Source organism: Ascaphus truei, chromosome 18 (assembly GCF_040206685.1).
Source record: "Ascaphus truei isolate aAscTru1 chromosome 18, aAscTru1.hap1, whole genome shotgun sequence".
NCBI lineage: Eukaryota > Metazoa > Chordata > Amphibia > Anura > Ascaphidae > Ascaphus > Ascaphus truei.
In genome coordinates, this window is record NC_134500.1 from 25,781,533 (window position 1) to 25,806,658 (window position 25,126).

The following is a 25,126-nucleotide window of genomic DNA, read 5'->3' on the forward strand; positions in this document are numbered from 1 at the left end:
GGATGAGAGGGAATTGGGGGGGAGAGAGGATGAGGTGGGGAAAGAGGATGGAGAGGGAGTGGGGGGAGAGGGTGGATGGAGAGGGAGTAGGGGGAGAGGGTGGATTTAGAGGACGAAGGGAGGAGAGAGGATGAGGAGAGGGAAAAAAAGCAACAAAAAAAGGGGGGGGGGGCTTAGTTTGATTTAATTTGTTTTATAAATATTTTTTAATGTGTCCCGGTTTTTACATTTGAAAATCTGGTCACCCTATAACTAATGTAACTGTCTTCCCTGGTTTCTGAACCTGTTGCCTTGGCGTTTGCTCCACTGTGAGTTGGGCTGCCCCTCCTCCCCCTGCTATTTGGTGCAGCCCCTTCCTTGTTCCTGCTTGCACAGGCAAACACACTTCCTCTTTGAACCCTGCAGCCATTATGAGTAGTCACAACCTCACCCATCCCTTGGTAAAGTCAATGTTATTTACTTGTCCCTATAGTAAGCACTATCCCAATTGCCATCCTAGCCCCCTTTCCTCTCCCTTGTTCCCATCCCACAGTGTTCCCTCTATACCTTTTTTCCCTTTTTATGTCAATGTTGTGTCCAATAAACACTTCAGCAAATAAGAAGCTTCCCCTTGCTTCGTATATGCGATTGAGTTAAGCTGCCTGCCTCTCCTCGCTTGGGACAGAACAATTTGCACATATGGATTTTCAGCTCTTTGGTTGAAAAGTGCGACACCTCCCATCCCTCCACAGTTGCATCGCTAGAGCTGATTTCTAGGAGCTACCGGTTATTTGTATTGCTAGGAGTATTTACCACTGACTTTACGCACTTTTCATGTATGCAAATTAGATAAAATATCACAATCCAGTTATAAACAAAAACAGCCTTCGTGAATATGGCCGCAATTCTAAGAAATATCGCAGCAATCAACTTTTACATAACCCTAACATTTAATACAGCTGTATCCTCTATAGTTAATCTAGGACCACGTATGCTGCGGAACTAATATTTTTGACACTCCTCACATTGCAAGCAACCACACAAAAAAATATCCAGAATACTGCAGAATAAATGTACCATAATAAATGTAAGCAAATACTGTAGGTACGTGATGGAAATTGCCCGATGACATAGCCCACCAAGTTTAGAAATCAGTGGTTGCTAAAGTATTTATACAAACAGGGGGGGGGGGGGGGGAATGAAATATTGGCCACTTTGCTGTATATAAAAACCATAATAAAGCAGTTTCCCAGAAAATACAAACTAAAAAAAACTGGCACAAATCCAACAGAGGGAGTAACATTAAGGCCAAAAATACCTCTGCTGCCAATAATTATTCACATTCTACCAAAGATGATTTTGTGCATACCACAATTACCATGCGTGGAATCCACTCACAAGCAACACCTGACTGCACAAGGAGTCTGCAGGGGTCAGATTCCCAGAGTATTTCCCTGGCACCATGACAATTTTGTATGCATTTCTTTGTTACAAAAATCACGTATTTTTCATTGCTAAAGCCTTGTAGGGCCAATATGTTGACAATAACAAACAAAAGCAGATACTTTTTTTTTTTTTTCATAGTACAGTATATGGGTGAAATGAAAACACACCGGTATCCTTAAATAACCCAGCTTTTGTGTCCTTGTGGTGGTTTGGGATACCAGCAGGAACAGCAGGCGACATTAAAATGTGCAGGCATTGTGCTTAAAAGCCGGAGAGTACTGTATAATCTTTTTAGGCAAGGCAGAAAAAAACGTAATTTGAAAAAAAGTATCGTACAGTATATTTATGTTACAAGAGCAGGAAGCGAAGCAAATGTTTAAACTGATCTCTATTCTGCCTCTGGGGTTTACCATCATATTTCAAGTGCCCCAAAACTCAATGGAAACAAAGGCTTGTTGCGTTCGACATACAGTAATATATTATTCTTTATGTACTATAAATCTACAGGGTATGTTGGTAGTTAGAAGTACATTATATGACTAAGGCTGCGTCCATAGAGGGGGGAGCAGTGCTGAACCGCACTGACGCTGAGGCTCGCCTGCTGAAGTCAGGGCGCGATAGGGAGGCGGGGGGAGTCGGGGCAGTGACGTCGCTGGGCCAATAGCCCGCGACGCACTGACGTCACAGCGCTGACGTCGACGCTGCTGTGCGGTGATTGGAGGTTTTCAGCCGACAGCGCTCTGAAAAACAGCTTTGGCTGTCGGCTGAAAAATCCAACTCCTTAGCACGCCTGCGGACGCTCGCGTGAGCCCCCGCTCAAGGCATCCTCATTGAGGATGCCGGGGCTCAGCGCGGAGCGTCCGCATGGCTGAGCGCTGCCGTTCTATGGACGCAGCCTAAAGCTTGTTATATAGCACGGCCGCATGCTTTGTGTGTGTATGCTGTGAGCTGAGAAGGGGGTGTGTGTGTGTGTGTGTGTGTGTGTGTGTGTGTGTGTGTGTGTGTGTGTGTGTGTGTAATTTATTATTTATTTAAAAAAAACACATTGGTAAAAATAAAATATTTATCAACATTGTGCAGACACACACACACACACACACACACACACACACACGCGTCGGTAGCTGCACGTAATCATTATATTCCCCGTCTTTCCCGCTGTCGGCCGGATGCACGCTCTCTGCCGCGCGTGCAGCCCTTGCGTAGAAGGGCTGACTAACCTCAGCCAATTATAAGTGCTGCACGCACGCACGGCGTAGCGCTCGCGGACACTATACAACAGCCCTAAGAAGTTAACATTCATGATGTACTACTACCGTTTCAATATAAAAATGGAGGGCAATAGGAGGTTAAAATAGAAAAAAAAACAAAGAGAACATATATAAAAATGTTTCTTTCCGCCTGGACAAAGTTGACGAGCCGTGGCAGACATTAAAGTAGAGCGCTCCCTGCAGTGGTACTGCACATTTTGAAGAGTTTTTCCGCTTGCAGCGTTTCTCACTGGGTATCTTTCACTGCTAAATGTTTCTGGGAAATTGATAGAACCAAGTAAATACGATCAAGACTATCCAGGGCCATGACACTTGCTAATTGTAATTTTTTGGTGGAATCAATTATATTGACTGGAGACAGTTGTTTAGACGATCAAAACTTGAATAATTTAATCTCTCACTTGCTTTTGTCAATAAATTACCAAGGCCTCTGAGAAAGGCAATTTCTAAGTAAGTTATGGGGATGAAGCAGAGAAGCAGGTGATGGTTGAACAATATACTGGAGTATGAAAGAAATTAACAGTTTATTATATTATTTTCTCTGATAAGAAATCTTTATTACTCGCAAGATTAACATGCAGTACATTATTCAAAGAGCAGGTATGGCAAAGGCAATGTACATGCCTCCTGCATAGTGTCATCAATGTATCCTAATTACTTTGGGGTCTAAACTGAGGTAGCTTTTTCTTGCTAAATTTAAAATCCAATATGGAAATTGTCACTTAAAAAACACTGAAAGTGAAAATACTAATTAAAACATACAATTATTACTTATTAATACTGCCTAGGGAACACTTGGCTCACTCCTCTCATTGGGCTATGGATCATGGTAAATTCCTAAATACTTGCGTTTTCCTTCATCTTTCCTGTGCTGGATATATAACTATATGGACTATCAGGGTTGCCACCTCTCTGGGTTTGACCCGGAGACTCTGGGAACTTACCTCCGGGTTACGGGGTGCCGTCCTCATTCTCCGGGTGGCGGCGGCGTCTCCGGTATCCTTCCTTAGCCTGCTGCAATTTCCACCTCCAACTGCAGCGAAGATGGCTGTGTCAAGGCAACCGGACGCTATGCGGCGTCAGGTTGCCATGGCAACATGGTGTGTGGCGTCATGACATCACGTCGCGTCTTGTTGCCATGCCAACGCAGCATCATTTGACGCCGCGCAGCCATCTTCACTGCAGTTGGAGGGAGAAATTGTAGCATGCCGGGAGACGCCGCCGCACCACACCAAGTAAGGGATTTCCCCCCCCCCCCCCCCCCTCCGGGTTGGCCTTCAGTAGGCGGTGGCAACACTGAGGACTATAAAAACAACAAGCGTGCATTCAATTTAAAAAAAGGAGTGCAACAAATGACATGTTGTAAAGATGATGCGATTTGCTTCAGCACGTAGTACAAAACCTTAAGTTTGCCACCATTTTCACCAACAAAGCTGTCAGATTTATGCGAGTTTCTTGCATCTGAAGCCAATTGCTTCAGCGTGGGAGTAAATGTCACCTCAGACCCAGAGGATTTAAATGGCGCAATAGGAAAGCAAAACTGACCATTTACAGACAAAGTTTGGTGCATACTGTTATAATAATATACCAAGCAGTGCCTCCCTAAGCTGCTCCAAAACCCGTTTACTGATGCAAGCAGAGCAACATTTTATAGCAAAGGATAATACACTACTTTGAAAAATAATGGACGCGACAGGAAATTGACACAAAGTCAATTCAACAACATAATTCTTCTTTTCTACCCCAAAAATAGTAACCTTTACTGTGTCCTTAGGATGTGCACTGGATGTCACACAAATGTCAGTGCCCGCTGAAATCCCTTCTAACTTTGCTGTATTTCTCATTAGAACAGCCCAGGAAGCCTTTATGCCCGGGTGCACCAAAGGTAACGCAAACTCAACAACATAGTGTCATTGGTTTAGAACGACTCCTGTGATTCAAACTCTATTTTGCATTATAACTATGTGGTACCAACTTGCTAAATTACAAATAGAATTTGGCGTTTCACTGCGGTATAAGCAGCGGTTAGGAGAATGGAATGTTGGGAGTGTCAACGGTTAATTAACGACAGAACATGGACAGGGAGATAAAGACAGGTATGAAGAGTAACCGTTTTCCTAATCTTTGTAGAAGAAGGGAACTCGTACGTCAGAGCAAAGATTAATAACATGATCAAATATCTAAATAAAATAGGTACAGATGAGGAGCATTGTTTTAAGCATTCATTGATCGACTCGCAAAATGAAAAACATTTAGCCTGTGTGAGGATTCACAGGGTGTACCAACACAGACGCTCCTCTGACTTCGCTGGGTGCACCAAAATGGCTGCTGAATCAGGAAGCTAGCCTCCTTCTGGAGCTGGTAATTGGCTGCACCTGCCCCAGCGCCTTAAATAGTCAGTTACTCCTAGCCATTGCCCGGGAAAGGTATTCTAACCCTTGTACTCCCAAATTCCATGCGTTTCATTTGCTATTCCGGTCTCCAGTCCTGTTTGCCGCACCTTGACCTTTGGAACCATGACCCCTACTTCGCTGCCGCACCCTGCCCACGATCCTGGAACTGGACCCGACTGTGCTTGCCTGTCCAGGCTCCAGATCCCAGGTCAAGGGTCGGTTAACATACTCGCTACCTCGGCTCTGTGGGTTCATCTTCTGGACGGCAGTTAGAAAAGTACGCAAACTTAACAGCCTGCCACCAGAAAAAGCGTACACGATGAGATCTTCACAATTAATATGCACAATCATTAACATCAACTGCTGAAAAAGTTCTCCATTCAACCTGCCTATACAACGCTTATTTGCCTCATGAAGAATATAAGTTTGGATAGGCCAAGAAAGAAATCCAACACATTCAGATGCAAAGAAAGGATCTCATTTTCAGCTGGCTGCCTTAGAAATCCTTAATCATCCTAAGGCTGAGTCTATGTCACCGCAGACTGCGCTGAGGCGTCCAAGCGCAGAGCGATCACATTGCCTTAAGGCACTGATCGCGCGTGACAGAAGGGGGCGCGCGTTGCGCGAGCAATCAGTTGAAACTGATTTCTCGGCACGACGGACAATGAGGGCGAACCTGCTCCATGACGTCACTGACACGCCACGTCTAGCATGTCCAAAAAACGCACCTGCTTCACGCGGGTGACGACACGGACGCGCACGCCTCCGCGCGGGCAAACGCTGTATGGACTCAGCCTTATAGTAACTATTACTTATTGCTAGCCTATGATAAATGTATTGTTTTAACTCAGGAACACTCAATTTAATCAGCAACTTATGTTTATCTATTTCAGGGGTCTCCAAACTATGGCCCGGTGCCCATATCAGGACCCCCACAAGATTTTATGCAGCCCGCAGCAACTTGAAATATAAATATAAATATATATATAAAACATAATATTGAGTTAAGTTATGGTGAGTAAAAAAAGTGACAAAAACCCTCATATATATTTATTTATATATATATATTTATATATATATATTTATATATATATATTTATATGTATGTATGTATGTATGTATATATGTATATATATATATATATACAGCTAAACCCCGTTATAACGCGGGTCTCGGGGTCCACCCCGAGACCACCGCGTTACTAACGGGGTCGCGGGAAAAAAAAATGGCCGCCGCTTTAGCGCATATTCATCCCGCGGGACAGGAGATGGGAGCGGGCATGTCCCTCCGCTCCCCGCTTCCCCCTGTCACCGCGGGACAGCCTGCGGGGCAGGAGATGGGAGCGGGGATGTCCCTCCTGTCCCCGCTTCCCCCTGTCACCGCGGGACAGGCCGCGGGGCTGGAGATGGGAGCGGGGATGTCCCTCAGGTCGCCGCTTACCTCAGATCCCTCCACGTGCCCGGAGCTCCCGCTGCCTGCATGGAGGTGGTAGCGGGCGGTTTCTTCTCCCCACCGCTGTCCCCGGTGCTCCCGCTGCCTGCGCGGGAGGAGGGGGGGGAGCGGGTGGTGGTGCTGGTCGCGGCCTTTCCTCTGCTCCGACCCCACCCCCCGTCTGTGTAGAGTGAGAGAGTGTGTGTGTGTATGTATATATGGGAGAGAAAGTGTGTGTGTGTGTATATGGGTGTGTGTATGTGGGTGTGAGTGTGTGTAAGTGTCTGTGAGTGTGTGTAAGTGTCTGTGTGTTTGTTTAAGTGTGTGTAAGTGTGTGTAAGTGTGTGTGAGTGTGTGTGAGTGAGTGTGCGTGAGTGAGTGAGAGCTGCTACTCTCCCCCCCCTCCCCGGACTGCAGGAGGGAGCTGCTACTCTCCCCCCACTCCCTCCACTGGCTGCAGGAGGGACCCGCTACTCTCCCCCCCCTCCCTCCACGGACTCGGGCTGGAGCACTCATACATACACACATACACACACACACACACACACACACACAGGCACTCACGCACTCATACACACACACACGCACGCACTCACACACACACACACACACACAGACAGGCACTCGCACTCACACACACAGACCGCTACCCCCCCCCCCCCCCTCGCCGCAGTACAGGGCCCGCCGTAGCCGCAGCGCAGGGCCCCGCCACCCCCCCACAGCACAATGACTTCCCACCCCCTTAACTTTGTCAAACAAAAGTCACAAGACGTTGTACAGGCAAAATACATCTGTTAAAGTGCAGTTGTCTGTTTATTTCTATATAATAATTGTGTGCAGTGTGCAGTGTGTGTGCAGTGTGTCAGTGTGTGCAGTGTGAGCAATGAGCAGTGTGTGTGCAGTGTGTCAGTGTGTGCAGTGAGCAGTGTGTGTGCTGTGTGTGTGCAGTGTGCAGTGTGTGTGCAGTGTGGCAGTGTGGCAGTGTGAGCAATGAGCAGTGTGCAGTGAGTGTGTGCAGTGAGTGTGTGCAGTGAGTGTGTGCAGTGAGTGTGTGCAGTGAGTGTGTGCAGTGAGTGTGTGCAGTGTGCAAAAAAAAAAATTTTTTTTTTTAAATGGGAGCCACGGGAAAACCGCGTTATAACCGAATCGCGGTATAACGAGGCGCGTTATAACGGGGTTTAGCTATATATATATATATATATATATATATATATATATATATATATATATATATATATATATATATATATATATATATATATATATATATATATATATATATATATATATATATATATATATATATATATATATATATATATATATGCTCATTATATATATTTTTACCAGTGTAAACACGGCATCCTCTCTTTGTAATAGTCACATTTCTCTTTTGTTCTTAATCATATCATGCTGATTACCCCAAAAAGATCCAAATAAAACTTAGTCATTCATTTAGAAAAAAATATATAAATTATAAAAAGATTTTTTTTTATCTTTGGCCCGCGAAAATGTGTAGAATATAAAATGTATCCCTGGTACTGAAAAGTTTAGAGACCACTGATCTATTTGCCAATAATGGTGCCATAAGTCAAACAGTAGACAGTGATAAGCCTTTGAGGACTGGCAAACAGTCCTATTACCAAAAGACATTAGAAAAATATGGTAAGCCTAAATAATCTCTATGGAAATGTTACGTGTAAAATATTATTGAAAAATACTTAAACATCCAAAGTTTTAAAAAAAATATGTAAATCCGCTACATTTAACCTATTATGCCACTGTCCTTAGGTCACTTTTGGCCTGGACAGGACTGGGTTTTTTAGCTGACGTTTCTCAAAACACAAAGAAGCTATGGGAGTGCAACATTGTAGCTGATGGCAATTATGTGATTATATAGTGAAAACACCCACAGGTATAACCCATTAACTCACCAAGTGGCTATAATAGAAGATCCCAAATGAACTAGTTAGAAAGAAAATCCTTCTTTTACCAACAGGTTAAAATTACAACCAAGTGTTCTTAGTTGATTATCAGTAGATATTGTAATCAGCAAGGATGTATATCTCATAGCAAACAAAGAATACTTGTGCTGTATATACAGCTATCATACTCATGTAGGATTCATTGTAATCTGATATCTCTTGCATTGCTAAATCTAATGTGCATCTGTTAACAAATCAGATAGCATTAGAAGGTATTTAAGGCTATGGAGAACCTATCCTAATCATACCCCTGATGAAGCCAACAAGTGAAACGCGTGAGAATTATACTCTTCCTGCTTGGAGGGACGTAACCTGTGCTGTCGCGCTGTTGTGGTCCTTACATTTCCACTGAGATCAGAGCTCCTAGAACCGGAAGGGATGCGGCAGACTCCTAAAATCGGAAGTTACGTCCCGAACCCTGTTCCCCCGCCACAGGGAGGAAACGAGTGGCGGTGAGATGGCTGTAACTCTGAAGAGTATAAACCTCTAAACCAATGCTTTTATTTTGTTTCACATTGTGAGTGCACAATCCGATGTGCTTTACTTTTAGATATAAAATATTTTTAACAGTCTGCACTATATCCTGCTTTTTGTTTCCTTCGAGATATACATCCTTCTGCTGATTACAAGATCTACTGAAAATCAGCTAAGAACACATGGTTTGAATTTTACCCTGTTGGTAACAGAAGGATTTTCTTAACAACCAGTTCATTTGGGATATTATCGAATATCAATTTGGTGGGTTCATGTGTTATACCTGTGGGTGTTTTCACTATACAGCAAGGCCCCGCTTCTCGGCGCCCCGCTGATACGGCGGTACCGAGAAGGGGGCCGCCATTTCTGCGCATGTGAATTACGGGGACTCAGTGATCGTGCATGCGCAGAACGGGCGGTTGCCGAGGGTGCGCATGCGCAGAACGAAGGTTGCGTGCACCGAACGGAGGTTGCGCGTGTGCGTGTGCAGAAGGGTGGAATTGCTGGTTTGCGCATGCGCACACACCAAAAATCACCGGTTCCGTTTCCGACAATTTTCGCTTTGCGGCGGGCCCTTAGAACAGAACCCGCCGCATGCCAGGGGCCCTCCTGTTTAAATCACCATCACATCAATTTTGCACTCCCCTCTTTGTTTGCTGCTATCTTTTACAGGAATTTTGACAGTTCTTGTTTTGGGGGTTTTGAGCTGCAACACACATGTGTGTGTGTGTGTATTTTTTTTTTAACTGACTAATCACATTATAGGAGCACTTTCTTATTTTTTCTTAACAGTTACTCACACCCCAGATTAAGGTTCACTGAAATGCCTGAGAAAACAGTTTTGCAGTAGCAGAACAAACTAATAGGCAAAGCAGCCAGCTTAAATTGATGAGTGGCTTTAAACAATCAATACAAGTTAATAAATTGGAGACTTTTCTCGATATGCTAGTGTTGATTAATTTCAATAGACCCAGAGTTAAGTGATATAATGCTAGAGTCTCGTAGACGTATTTTCTCTGTCAAAACAGAATTGATTGCGCATATTAGTTATTACTTTGTAAACGTCTCTATTCAGCAGTGCCGACGGTTGCGGTGAAAGAATCCAAGGCTATCGTTAATTCTGTACACAGCTTGTGTCCTCTTGCTGTTCAGCTGAATAGGAGCTTTTGGAGGTGACAGACTATCCAATCAGAGAGCTAAAGAAGGCCAGCAAATGCTGAGGACCATCTAATGAGGAAAAGAGGCAGCAAAGGAAAGTACTGTACTTATACCAGCAAAGATACTGTATATGATAAACTAAATTGGAGCAGAGATACTATAGGGAAATTATTATTATTTACAGCAAGGCCCCGCTTCTCTGCGATCCGCTGATACGGCAGCACCGAGAAGGGGGCCGCCATGTCTGCCCAGAGGTCTCGCATGCGCAGAACGGGCTGTTTCCGCCGGCGCGCATGCGCAGAACGTAGGTCGTGCATGCGCACAAGGGGGAAAATGCCGGTTTGCGCATGCGCACACCTGAAAATTACCCTTTACGGCTATTTTCACTATACGGCGCCGTATGCCTGGGGCCCTGCTGTATTTTTAAAAGACAGCTACAGTATATACTTTTATACGTGGAAAGAAAGCAGACACAAAGCAAAGTGTGCCGTGCAATGATTGTAAACAACCGCTATAAAGAAATGAGTAACGCAAAAGAATAGAATTGACAGAAATCAGAATAGCCAGTGTTTCCACACCTGTGAGATTGCGGTTACGTGTTGAGCAGCTTCTGTAGATTATATGTTTCTACGCAAGTTTTTTTAAGGGGTCCGAAGCTATGAAGGGCATGCAGTGAACTCCGAACCAATAATGAGTGGGGGCGGGTAGTCTAATAGTGTGTTTTGTAGCCTGTCCTTAATAAAGAACAGCTCGGAATTGTTGCATTTCCCAATACTGAATTACACTCAAATAATTCATTTATGTACTGTAGGTATACAGTTCAACCCCCTTATAACGCTGTGCTTGGGGTCCAAAGAATCACATCGCGCTATAAGCGGATCGCGTTAGAAATAATGTACCATTGTACAATAAAGTATTTAAGATACCAATAATCGTGTTGTAAAGTATTCATAAGTACGAAAATTGGGAGCCACGCATGCATCGCGTTATAAGCGGATTCACGTTGTAACGGATCGCGTTCTAACAGGGTTGTGCTGTATACTGTATGCACGTAACTATTTTGATCGCTTCCTAGACATGCTCACCTACAGTGGATACAATACCACCATATTTTGGTTATCTTAAACCATTGTTCGGCGCACACTGTAGGTAATCCGTTACGCCATTCAAAGTACTGATTAAAAAAAAAAACAAAACACATTTCACACGTAATTTGAACATTGTCAGTGGTGTATGAGCCACCAATTCAATATCGTGTAGTTTCACAAGTTGTTACTCACATATTTTAGAGGGTTTAAACATTTTTTTTTAATTTTCGGACATCGGGAATGACTACACATCTGGCTCCATTTCTGTTTGGTTGAAGGTCACTGACATGGGTTATAAAATGTTGTACATTTCACTGTATGCATCTTGATAAAAATCCCATTGAAGACCGAAACAATGATCACACTAAAATAAATAAACATTCTCATCGCTGTTTAAAATTGAGCGTGCTGGACTTCTGATATATCTATATATCTATCATCAGATACATATATACTGTATGTGAAGATAATTAAACAGGAAAAAGAAGCAAATAGTTATGACATCACACGGATGAAGAAATCGAAAATGACAGTGAGTCGGACATATTGCAAGAAGAAATTCCCATAACTGGACCAAGATGGTCCTCAATTGGATTCTAAGAGATATCAAAAAGACCAAGACCACCACCAAAAGTGAGATGGGAGGATGAAATCAGACAATTTGATGGAGTAACATGGAGACTTGCAAAAAGCAATATCTGTAAGATCTTTGCGGAGGCCTTCATCCAGCAGTGGATCGACAAGGACTGAAGAACGCAACGATGATTAAATATATATTTGTAGGAGCACACACATTATGTAAACTCCTAGTGACTCAAATCAGTCATGTTGTCTAAAAGCATTGTATTATGTACTGACTTCAATGAGTAGGACTCCAGACTCTACTGAACTGAGACTGCTGAAAATGTGTGAGCCTTAGCAGGTCTGCACACATATACTTACATATATATGCACAATTTAGTCCAAAAATAAAAGTTAAAACAAAATTATTTAGAGATCTTGATATTCTTTTGAGTAAGAAGGCAGACATTTTTTTTTATTTGTAATCCCTTATGAAACATGAAAGCTCAACAAAGCAGAGAACCCATTCGTCTCTCCCCCCCCCCCCCCCCTCCAGCTTCTAATTAAGAATTAAGAAGAAATGCTAATGTTTCAGTGTTTACCACGGTGGTCGTTAAGAGTAGAAATAGCAGTCTCATAAGTTGTATTTCTTTAGGGATTGAGCCAATTACTTTCTGAAAGGTTGGCATGAACAATAGTGATTCGTCAAAGTATGGTGGTGGACCTACACCCAATAACCAAACCCCCAATAGAGCCATCAGAGAACACGGTGCTATGTACAGTATGTGTCCATATTTAGCAATGTTTTAAGATTTATGACTCCTTGTTGGTTTCTTGAATTGTTCAAATCTACAGTTTAAAATATTGCCATTAAAAAAAAAACAATTAAAATGATGCAGGCACCAAATTGTAGTCATAATTGCACGAATGTTTGGACTTGAGTTACAAAATGTAACAAGGTTTTATATTGCAACAGGGCCTGAAATAGCAGTTACCATCTGACAATGTCAGGACAATTATGGTCACTTGCAGGCTAAGCCAACTTGCTACCTCCTAGTGACAGAAGTGGCCACTCAATGACTCCGGAGCCACGGCTGAAAAAGCATAAAGGCACGGCTCCGAAAACTGTTCCAGCCACACCATCGCTGCTGGAGGGTGCGTGCTCCCGGATCAGCGCACCCCCCCCCCCCCCCGCTGTGTTAATCCTCTGGCGCTGCTACTCATTCTGCGACTTGAAACGCCTTTGCTTTTATGGCCTTTTCAATTCTTATAAGGAAAACTGGGTCCTTGACTAGACACTCCACTCAGGTTGTTCTGCAGGGAAATGCGTTTGGGCCCTCTCAGCAGCTCGAGAACCCCTCTCTCTCAAACTCCTTCCTCTCTCTCTACACCCCCTTCCCTCTCTCTTACACACCCTCCCTTACTCGCTCTCCTCTCTCTCTTTCACTCTGCCCTCCCCCTTCAACAGGAGCCCTACCTGTTGGTGGAGTGGTGCGCACCCACGATACCGATGGAAGAGGGCCGGCCAACGTCTGCTATCAGCAAAGTTTGGGGCAGATGTTCCTGCTCTATACCCCCTCATCGGCAGCCCTGACCTTAAAGTGGGGTGAACATTTAAATGGCTAAATTTCCTCAATAATGTAGCTTCATTATAAAAAAAGTTTCAATATTTTATTGGATGAGCGAGCGCAGTGAAAACGTCAACTAGACTTTTTCTTACTTCTTTGTTAGTTTGCTCTCTCCACACGCTTTCCCCAATTCTGATGAAATTTGGAGGGTACCTTTCTGCCATACTAACTTAGCTCTGCCAGAAGCAATAACCCCCATCTTGGAATTTGTTTTTAGTGTTTTAAGTGATAAAAAAAAACTCCCATAAATGGTACATCTCAACCGGACTCTTGATAAGAAACATTAAACGTATTATTTAGTAACATGTCTTACATTTTCAGACAATTTGCTTGAACCGTTTCAGACAATATTTTAAATGAAAACAAAATTTTTAACCACGGAAACCAACAACACTATACTTTCTTATAGGTACATCAATGCACATGTAGTAGTAGTAGTAGTAGTTTTTGGGATATGTAAATAATTATACATTATCTATTTCGGCCATTTTAATTCCCCGTTTATTATCACCAATACATTTTTGGAGATTATGTTCATGATCTGTCTATACTAGTTGATCTATATTCAAAAGAGAACAGTTGGCACTCCAATAGAAACAATATGGTCCGGTGCTTGCTCCATACGCATAATACAGACAATACCGTGATCCCCACCAGAGTATATATCACAAAGCAGCACTCAGAAGTTGACATACCAAAAAAAAGTGTATTTAAAACACAAACAAGCTCCAACATTTCCCAGCAAGAGCTAGATGGTTAGCTAGCGAGCGAGCGAGCGAGATAGATAGATAGATAGATAGGACTGCCCATGTTTTGTGGGGTAAAGTTGTGATCTAAGATTTCTGATGTAGTTACAGTATTTTTATGTAACAGCTGTTTAATTATTAGTAACATATGCCCAGTTTAAATGAACAATTAGGCCAATTATTAGGACTATAAAAGATAGATCCTGGTGATCATATCATTCTCCCTAATGAAGTGACTGTCATTAAACGCGTATGATTGAACTTTGCAAGTTGCATATCCAGTAAAGCGGAGACTCAAACAGCCCAGTAATCACACATGCCAATTGGAAATCCAGCATGTCTGCTACAGGAAATACCAAAGTAATAGCAGTTAGGAGTAAAAAGGGGCTGGGAGAGCCGTGAGGAGCTCCATTGCCCTTATCCCAACTCAATTTTCAGTGCCTAGCACTCTGGCTACTCAACACTGAACATGCAACACTGCCATAACCCCTCTGCTATTTATTTTCGCTCTAAACTCACTTCTTTTCAAACTACACTTTTCTTTCTATAAGCCTTATGTCACTACCTCATTCATATTTTCCATCTCTCCTTCCTTCTGAACTTCTCAGTTCACAGGAACTTCTTTCCTATGTGCGCCCTTTGACCCCACTCAGCTATAACCCTGCTCTAAAATGCACCCCTACAAATCCAGCCATACAATTTCTTCCCTTGCTTCTCCCAATCCTGGTCCCGGTCTCATTTCCAAGTGCTCTGGACCTCACCTTTCACATGCAACTTCACCTCCTTGTGGAGTAAACCCCTCTAACCACATACCCATCCCCTGTCAACCAACTCCTCTCTCCTGTGCCCTTTGAAATGCACGCTCCATTTCTAACAAGTTAATCTCTGTGCATGACTTATTTTCTCTCAGTCACTGCTCCTCTTTGCTATTACTGAGACTTGGCTCACTCAGTCTGACTACATTAGAAGCGGCCTTCTCTTATAGTGGCCTGTCTTTCTCCCACACTGCTTACCCTGATGGCAGGTGTTGAGGCGTGGGGCTCTTCCTGTCCTATATCTGCCATTACAGAACCCTTCCAATTCCTTGTGCTTCCACTTTCTCTGTAACCTCTTCTTTTAGCCTTCAACAGTGGACTGCAGCCAGCACCAACAAGGATAGCCAGAACCCACAAGGATGGCCAGTACCTGGAACTGGTTATAACTAAAAACTTTCCACTTTCTGACTTCTCCATTTCCCCCTTTCCTCTCTGACCATCATGTCTCGTTTTCTCTCACACTTTTCCCTCCACCTGCATCTACCCAATGCTTCTGCAAAAACCATTAACCTACCAGCCCATTCCATTAACCTACCAGCTCTTGACTCCACTTTACGCTCCTCCCTTTCCTCTCTCAGCCCTGCTACAGACTGACAAACTGATCAGAAGCTGCAACTGTGCCATATCCTCCTCTCGATCTACATGCCCTCTTTGTCACGCTGTCTCCCTTCTAACCCCAGACCCTGGCTAAACTGCCACACACGCATACTCCGCTCCTGCACTTGTTCCTCTGAACACCTCTGGATGAAATCTCATACTCCTCGCAGACTTCCTTCACTAGAAATGTATCCCATTTCAATTCTGCCCTCTCCCAGGCTAAACAAACCTACGTTTCATCACTAATCAACAATCACAAGTCTAACACACACAGACCACTATCTGTTACCGGTCTTTCTTCCTCTAATTCACCTCAGGATTTCTCTGACTATTTCAAGACAAAGGTGGATTCTATTCGGCAAGACATCCCCTCTGTATCCACCTCACATTCTACACCTCTTCCTAACTCTGCTCCTGTCTTCAACTCCTTTTCCTCTGTCAAAGAGGAAGTTGTGTTGCTACTGATCTCTTCTCCCTCTATCACCTGCCCTCTCGACCCCATTCCCACCCATCTCCTAAAACCTACTCCTGCTGCTCGAATCCCTACGCTCACACATTTTTAACGCCTCCCTCTATTCTGGTACACTTCACTCCTTCAAAACGTGCAACAGTTACACCATTACTCAAAAACAGCAAGCTTGACTCTACCTGTCCCTCTATTTATCGCCCTGTCTCCCTCCTGCCTTTTGCCTCGAAACTGCTTGAACACCTTGTGTTCTCTCGCTTGCTCCATTTTCTCATCACCAACTCTCTCCTAGACCCTCTACAATCTGGCTTCCGGACTGCTCACTAAACTGAACCAGCCCTCACCAAAATAACCTCCATGCTGCAAAAGACAAAAGGTCAGTACACTTTGCTCATATTACGCAACCTCTCTGCAGACTTTGATACTGTGGGCCACCCTCTTCTTCACATTCTCCATACTCTTGGTATCCATAACAGAGTATCCCTGTATTTCCTCTTACCTCTCCCATCATACTTTGTGTCTCATTTTCGAACACCTCTTCCTCCTTTCTTGATCTCTCTGTGGGTGTACCCCAGGCCTCTGTTCTGGGACCTCTTCTCTTAACATACACACTCTAGGTCAGGGATGCGCAAACTATTGGAGTTGCGCCCCCACCCCTGCTTGGTCCTCCCAGTGCTTATGCCCCTTTACCTCGTTTTGCGGCATCAAATGATGCCGCTGGGTAATGTGACATCACGCCGTGACCTGTCACACCAGGCATCTGAAAGCCGGTAAGTTAGCCTTGGAAAATCTGGGGCTATCACCAACAAGATCCAGGTACAAGCTGGGTACATGCTGCAAACATTTCAGTGACATTTCTGCAGAGACTAATGACCCATCGGATTAACACAACAGGGGTCAGTTTGAATGGGACTGCCAGGGACCCCCCGCTGTTAATCCGATGGGCCATTAGTCTGTCTGCAGAAATGTTGCAGCATGTGCCCAGCATGTACCTGGGTCTTGTTGGCGATAGCCCCAGATTTGTTTTAGAATATTCGTCGGCACTACAGTAGGTCTTTTTTCAACCTCATCTACTATGTAACATAAGAAAATACAAAGACTATAGCTAATCAGGACTCTGTTCATCTCTGCTTTTTATTTATGATTGAACAATTCTTGAATTTTCTTTAATTAAAATGCGATATTTTTATTACAATACAAATTAGAAATAAACCTGGCGCATATAAGTGATACACAATGTGAATGAATAAATGTCCATAAAGGATATATAAGTGGATGGAGTGAAAAAAGGGTCTTTCCTTTGATATCCATCCTGACCAGGGACATCACGTGGGGTTCGTGTTACCCTGAAAAGATTGGATTCGGAAGGCTTACTACACAGTTTCTCTCCACTGCATGCTGTCTTCCTACTTCTAGTAAGTAGGCATTCTTTTGGGCATTTGTACAGGAGGGCTTCATTACTTAAAACGTCACTGCGCAATGCTGTGTCCCTGTTTTATGTCTTACTGAACAGGACAGCAGCTGCTGTAAGGAGGAACTTTACATCGTGCATTGGGGACTGAGTCTATTTCCACTTCATCATCATTTAGAAGATAAGACTTTTTTCACTCCACCCACTTATATATCCTTTATGGACATTTATTCATTCACATTGTGTATCACTTATATGCGCCAGGTTTATTTCTAATTTGTATGGTAACTTTGTTTTTGGGGAATGCTTGAGATAGTCCCCTTAGTAGAACACCCGGCAGCTTCTTTCATCACTTGTCATCACCAATTGTGCACTGCACTGTTTCACACAGGTTGAGCGCTAATTATAGTATCACTTGTTTTTGCGTGATACTTTTATTATTTTAAGTTCATGCACTTTATCACACAATTAATATAACTTGTGACTTGTATATAATTTTTTTTATATTTGTGCAATACACATCTGTGTATAAAAGTATCATTAAAAACTAATAATTTGTTGATTAGGATACACTTATTTCTCCACTTCACAAACTGCAAATTTACTTGGACATCAAGGTGGCAGCGATAATTATTAACTGTGCAATAGGTTTTTGATTGGTTTCTTACAGTATCCACAATGTCAATATAACGGTTCATACATCATGGCCTACTTGAGAATAATACGCGTGTTTTTTGTTCATCAACTTTCGCATAATTTGTTGCGAATGAGATTGTTACATGGAAATGTTTTGCACTTTGTGATATTTTACACTATTAACCGGATTTCTTTTATTTTTTGATATTCAGCGTTTACAGTTTTGTTTGACTTTAAGCCAGTGCTTGATCGTTGTGACAGACAATAGCCGGCCTTTCTGCACACCTTTGTTGCCGTTTCCTCGACTCTCAGTTGGAACTATGCTTATTTATTGGTTCGTATAATAAACACACAATATTAAATTGCAGAGACATTACCGTTTTTAATTTAAGTTTGAGAATTGTAAGGAATCGGGGAACACGTCCTTTGCGACGTGTTCACTCCTTACCGGTCATCTCTCAGACCGCCGCTCTGGCACCAGCGTGTGTGCGCAACCCCGCTTTGCTTACAGAGCGCGCCCGTACGCGCGGCTCTTCTAGGATACCACAGAGCTTAGCTCCGCCCCCTTGGACACGCGCGCTCCACAGCTGTGTGGCAAGTACTCGTTTAGCCCACTTGTCTCCTGCAGCCAATCCTTGCCTCCGCGCCTCCTCCTTTGCTACTGGTTCCTGTGTGCTACATAAACCCTGCAGTTCCTCTCATACCTTGCTGAGCATAACTTGTTGTAGCCTTGAGCGCCTGCGTCCGTTGTGGCTGGCTCCTTGTCCTGTATTCTTTCGCAGTTTAACTCTTCGTGTACCGACCCTGCTTGACTTTGGAACCCCTCTGGATATTGAGCCCGGCTTACCCTCGACTCTGCGGATATCTCCAACCCAGACCACGGCTAACGGACTTGACTAATCTGACCTCTCCATTCCAAGACCCTGGCAAGTATCAACGAACCCACTCTCTCCAACCCAGACCCGGCTACGTTTGACAATCCGCGTGCCAGGCGCGCTTCCGCTGCTGTGGGTGCATGGTTTACCACTTCTCCACCTCAGTACTGGGGTCCTGTCTTCCTCGTGGGCAGCGCAAGCGTTACAAGAATATGAAGATAATTTGATGACAAAATCCACACATTTTTGGCGTTTCAAATTTCGGTTTGCTTCTGTTTCTTTCCGTGTTATGAATCTTTGTCCTATATGGTTGACTATATCATTTGATTTCTTGCTAGACTGGGTTTAGATTATCTCCCAACGTAAGGGGAGCGGTGCTAGATACCATATAAAAGAAAAAAATATTGCAATATTGTATGTAATAAATGTAAACAGGTGAAAAACATCCCAGAATGACTACTCATAATGAAGCAGATAAATCAAACAGTATCCCAAGTCAGTGGCAATGCGGTCTCTGCTTTGGATGGACAACCTGACATTCATCCATAGCAGAGACAGCATTGCCACCGATTTGGGATACTGTTTGATTTATCTGCTCCATTCTGAGTAGTCATTCTGAGTAGTCATTCTGGGATTCCCCCCCCCCCCCCGTTTACATATATTAGTGATTTTCTTTTATATGGTATCTAGCACCGCTGCCCTTACGTTGGGAGATAGTCGTTTGGCAAGACCTTTTTGGAACAGTTTTTAAGTGTTGAGTGGAGGTTTTACTTTTGTTTTTATATACTTATATTATCAACTTTTCACTGCGTTATACTGTAGGTATGAATCACGGTATATTAGATGATATGCTATCGCTTTCACTGGGATATTATGAGAGAGTGTTAGAGGGCCATCAACGGTTTTGTTCTTCTATTAGATTGGGTTTAGAATCCGGCTTGTGATGTTTCGGATAGAAAACAGAACACTCACGGGCACACAATAAAAGAAGTGTTTACTCACTCATCCCACAACGTGATATCAAATATAGTGTTTTCCTTGTATTAAGGAAAATTAACATACAGAGCTGCAGACAAATATATTTTGTAAAACACGTTTTTGCCAGGTTTTCCAAATGAATTGACATTTTCAGAATAGCACTACATAACATACAGTAAAGGCTGCACACCTACAATTTGAATAATTAAAAGCAAATTACAACTAAAACGAGGCAGTAGGGAGTTTGCTTATACATTTTGAAAGTTTCTGTCATAACATCATCTGCCACAGTTTTACCGTGGGCTTGGTGCCAGTGCTAAAGTTAGATGCTTAATCACATAGAACATAAATATATCCGCTGATAGTGAGTGAGATTCTTAAAGTGTAATACAGGCACACCCCGCATTAACGTACACAATGGGACCGGAGCATGTATGTAAAGCGAAAATGTACTTAAAGTGAAGCATTACCTTTTTTCCCCTTATCGATGCATGTACTGTACTGCAAACATCATATACATGCATAACTGATGTAAATAATGCATTTGTAACAGGCTCTATAGTCTCCCCGCTTGCACACAGCTTCGGTACAGGCAGGGAGCCGGTATTGCTGTTCAGGACGTGCTGACAGGCCCATGCACGAGCTGCCGTTTGCCTATTAGGCAATATGTCCTTACTCGCGAGTGTACTTAAAGTGAGTGTCCTTAAACCGGGGTATCCCTGTATGCTGAAAGTTTAAAATACGGTTCAGAAGCAGCACAGAAAAACGGGTGCATGCTTATACTGCATATCTGACACTTCAAGTGAGTATCGTTCTTCGTGCTTGAAATTGACCATGGTTATTCTTTTTGGGCCTTAGCTAGAGTATAATTCAAAGATACAAAAAGATGATGCTGATGAACATTTATCTACAGTTTGGCCTGAATCCTCACTGCAGAGTCCAGTGTCCCTTGCATCTCTACAAAGTTCTAAAAGCCACATTGATCTTTGAGAAGAGTAGATTTGTTGAAGGCCTTTATGCCATTTAATAGACCAAAAAGAGTTCTTCATGGAAGTGTAACCCCCTTTCTAAAGGGTTACTAGAAGGTTGGAGTGTCAGGCCCCACCCTGTGTTGCCATGGGATCATGATATCATGGAGAGTAGATTAGAGAATGGGAAGGTTTGAGAAGGTTAGGTTCCTGGAGGCCAAGAGAAGAGGAGCATCAGGGAGAGAGTAGAGAAATATTTCTTATAAAGTAATAGCACAGACCAGGGTCCCCCTCCCCTCCTGTTTATTATGTTGTAGATAGTGACAGTACCCTTTAAGTTAGGATCACCAAAAGAAGGAATGGGACTCGGAATATTTAAGGATAAGGAATACGGCATGCCATATAGGGCCTCAGTCAGTAAAGAGGGCTCCCGGGTGTCAGCAGATCAGCTCTAACCCTAGATCTATCCTAGATCTAGATCTGTCTTGATGGAAGCGGTAGTTCTCAAAGAGACCAAAGATTGAGTCACGCAAGAAAGACCCACCAGGATTTCAGTAGGGGCCTCGTAAATTGGATTAATACAGATTATGACCCCGAAGCAAGAAGGGGGGCTGGGTCCCACACCTATGTAGAGCAGCTAAGTAAATGTACCTCAATTCGAGTGTCGAGTGGGCACTGATGGAAGAACCGTATTCATGTATGTCTGATAAAATACACTGCAACGTTGTCAGTATGTGTACCTGTATAAGCAGTCCCTCTGCTTGGGGACATGAATAAATGACAGTTGAACTACAAAAGTTCCTGGCGCCCATTTTTATACATCCTTGGTACCACATCGCCCAGCCACCTGAATCCAGCACCCTGAGTCAAGGTAATCCAGTAGTCACAACGATGTGATCTCCCGAGGAGCCGGGCAGGGAGGGTTACCGAAGTACTGCAAAAGCAGGTGCAAGGCTTTGAAATCTGTGTGTCAAGAAATAGAGACCTGCCAGCAATTGTTTATAGGAAAAGTAATTTACAGTCAGGGAACTTATAAAGCACGCAGCTACAGTAGCAGACTTGGTCAAAAATGAAAGATGGGTAACTTCTTTACAACAAATAAAGATGCCCCTTGCGAGCATATTCACGTCTCATACAGGTCTGTGCCCCTGCCTTTCCTCATTACCTTTTAGCATACAATTCTCCCACTGCAGCCAGGGATTCTGGGTAATGCCATGCCAATGAGCACACAGTGACTGTCACTTTTTCTCAAATTTAGGATCAAAATCCAAACACAAGTAATGTGACGCAATATAAAAGATACTCAGATTTTCACATATTGTAAGTGATCAGGACCAAGTGAACAAAACAGTTCATAGGTTACCACACTAACTCTCCCATTTTAGGCGGTATCCCTGGGGTGCGCAAACTGGGGGGGTTCTACATTTTCTGCGGGGGGAGCGCTTACAGAGGCCCCGCGCTCTTCCCCACAACATTTAAATAAAATGCTGGGGGAGAGCGCGCAAAGCCTCTGTATGGCTCTTACCTTCTCTCCGGCGACGCAACCAATGCCGGAGAAAATGTAAGAGGGGGCGCGAGCAGCATGGGGGGGGGGGGGGGATGGGAAAAGCAGGCAGCAGGGCGCTAAGAAAAAATAAAAAGTTTGTGCACCTTTGAGTTAGACTAACCTTAGACTAGATCTTGTAGCTGAAAATAATGTTTCTGCCGGTTTCCCTGAAAATGAAAACTTTAGCCCAAGTCAATGGAATTTTTAGAAAATCTGAACTTTCATCTTAAATCTCAGCTGTAAGAAGCCTTCAGATGTTAGTGAGCATGAAAATCACAATGGTGGCCTTTTAGAAAAGCATTTAAAAACTGTAAATATTTATCCAAGAGAGAAAATCGAATAAACGTTTCACATTTCTGATAGGGGTAAAATTACAGAAATTTATATGTCTATATATTCTGGACCAGTCAAATACGACAGGCCCTATGTTTGGTGAATTAGTTTACCCACTGAGAAGTGCTGATAATTGAATTCTACTGCTTTGTTTATTTAAGATATTTTCATTAATCAGTGTAAAGATCTTAGCACCAACCAGTTATTAATAATTCAAACAATTAATTCCTGGTTCCAAACGTCTTAGCAGATCAGACAAACAGGACAGTGTTAGACCTTGTATTTCATTCAAGGGTTTCCTTCAGGATTTTAAAAGTTAAAAATATACTGTACTAATTCAACCAGCTTCAGTACGACTAAAATTGCTGCTGCCAAAATTATAGAGCTGAAGTTGTCTTGGGGAGTTACAGCAAACCAATTGTCTTTGCTCCCGAGGCCTCAGAACTGAAGGATTATCACAGTGCGGCATCCCGACCCGATGCATGGAACCCCCCCGCAGCGCAACTACGGTTTCCAGCACCGCGGACTTTCACTTTTGTGGCCACACTACCGGAGACCATGTCTAGTTTAATCTGTATACTATATAACCAGGCCGTTCCCCTCTCCATGCCCCCCCCCTCTTACCTCGGTTCCGGCATCATTTGACGCCACATTGCCATGGTGGCGCATCTAAGAAGCCGCCGGAGCCAAGGTAAGTGAGGTTTACAGAGGCCTTTGCCACTTCCCTGGCACTTAATTTAAGCGCGTCAGTCTCGCGTGCCCCCCGTTTGCGAACCGCTGCTATATACAAAACAGAGTGTAGACCTGGGTACTACGGCATGGTAAATTCCCATCTGAGTCAATGGGAGTTTTGTGCAATTGTGCCTGATTGGTTATATACTGTATTAAACTGTGATGGTGCCAGACAACAAATAAGGAGACTTGTGCCATGGGGCACAGTGTTCTTTTTATTTATTCATCAGCAACTACTATAGCCAACTGAAAGGTGCAGCCAGTCCTAAGACCAAAGTGAACCAATGACCATTCCATTTTTAATAGGTTCAATGATAGCATTATCTTTTATTAAACGAACGTACAGTTTGTTCTACCAATAAAAATCTCAAAGAAAATACAAGATGCCTGGTAAGTTGACACTAATGTCCCTGTACACGATGCGGTTAAAGCTGCTTCTCAGTGCTGGAGAAGATTGGAGTTCCATTAATTGTAATGGAGGTAAACTCCTCTCTTGCACCAGGAAGTGCCTTCACACCATAATGAATAAGGGAAAGAGTGCCAATTTGACTCTGCTTCCAAAGTATCAAAGCGATTTATGTCAAGTTTGCACAAGCATCTTATGTTTAGTACAACTAGAAGCAGCGCATCAAACATGTATTTATATCTAAAGTAGTAACTTTTCTGCATTGACAGTACACAAAGTCTGACCTGGGCCCCAGGCTGTTCAGCAGAGGTAGGGGGGGCAGGTTCTGAAGGTCACTTGGGAGGGAGCCTAAAGTATCTTGAGCGGCTGGGGGAAGGAAGGAGAGGCTTAGCAGTGGCTAAAAACTTACTGTAGGCCCGACTTGCAGGATTTTGAAAGCCGTGAACACTAATTTAATCTATGAAGAATTGATGTTGGCACATTTAAAGGTGTTACAGCCAACAAATAATCTACACTTAATACAGTGCAGCAAAACTAACCTTTCTTTGCCTTTCTACATAGAATTGTACGTAATTTGTGTAATACCCCACAGTGTTGGTACAAGTGACTCAAACTGAACTCGCCGTTTAGTAATCAAAATCAATATGACAATCCCTTTCTGTTTTCCATGTAGGAATCGTATACAACTCATCTAAAATAAAGAGATGTAAAATATAATCTGTCTTGTAATGAATAATCATACAATCCATGAGTTGGTAGAATATACCGGCTCATGGATTGTACACTATGGTCATTCATTACTAGACCGGGTAGATGGTTGGTCACGGCACTCGGAGAAATCCTTAATCATTCTTGAAATATTAGACACCTTAGGACCCAAGTGTCATACAAAATGACTTAAAACTAATGATTTAGCGAATCATACTGTACAATACCAAACAATGTATTTCTTACCTGCCATCATCTTTTGCGCTTCATATGGTTCCATGTACCCATCATTTTCAGTCTCTTTCTCCGATACGGTCTGGCTGCCAGATACCTGCTTAGCATCGAACGGGTCCGCATAATCTTCAAGAATGACGACCTGAAGAAGGAAAAAAATGAAATATCAATGAAGAATACTAAAAACGAAATATTTGTTTAGTAAGCGAATGTTGGTAACCAAACGATACATACAGTATGCACGGGGCTATTTTGTCAGAG

General features: G+C 43.2%; 1 protein-coding gene across 5 annotated transcripts in view; it reads right to left on the reverse strand.

Annotated features, from left to right (window-relative positions):
• Positions 1 to 25,126, reverse strand: part of SHF (Src homology 2 domain containing F) — a 282,507-nt gene that overhangs the window by 190,488 nt on the left and 66,893 nt on the right. For all 5 annotated transcript variants that reach the window (XM_075575896.1, XM_075575897.1, XM_075575895.1 and 2 more), the window contains exon 2: positions 24,878 to 25,007. In XM_075575896.1, coding sequence (XP_075432011.1) covers positions 24,878 to 25,007 — 130 coding nt within the window. The remainder of the gene's footprint in view (positions 1 to 24,877; positions 25,008 to 25,126) is intronic.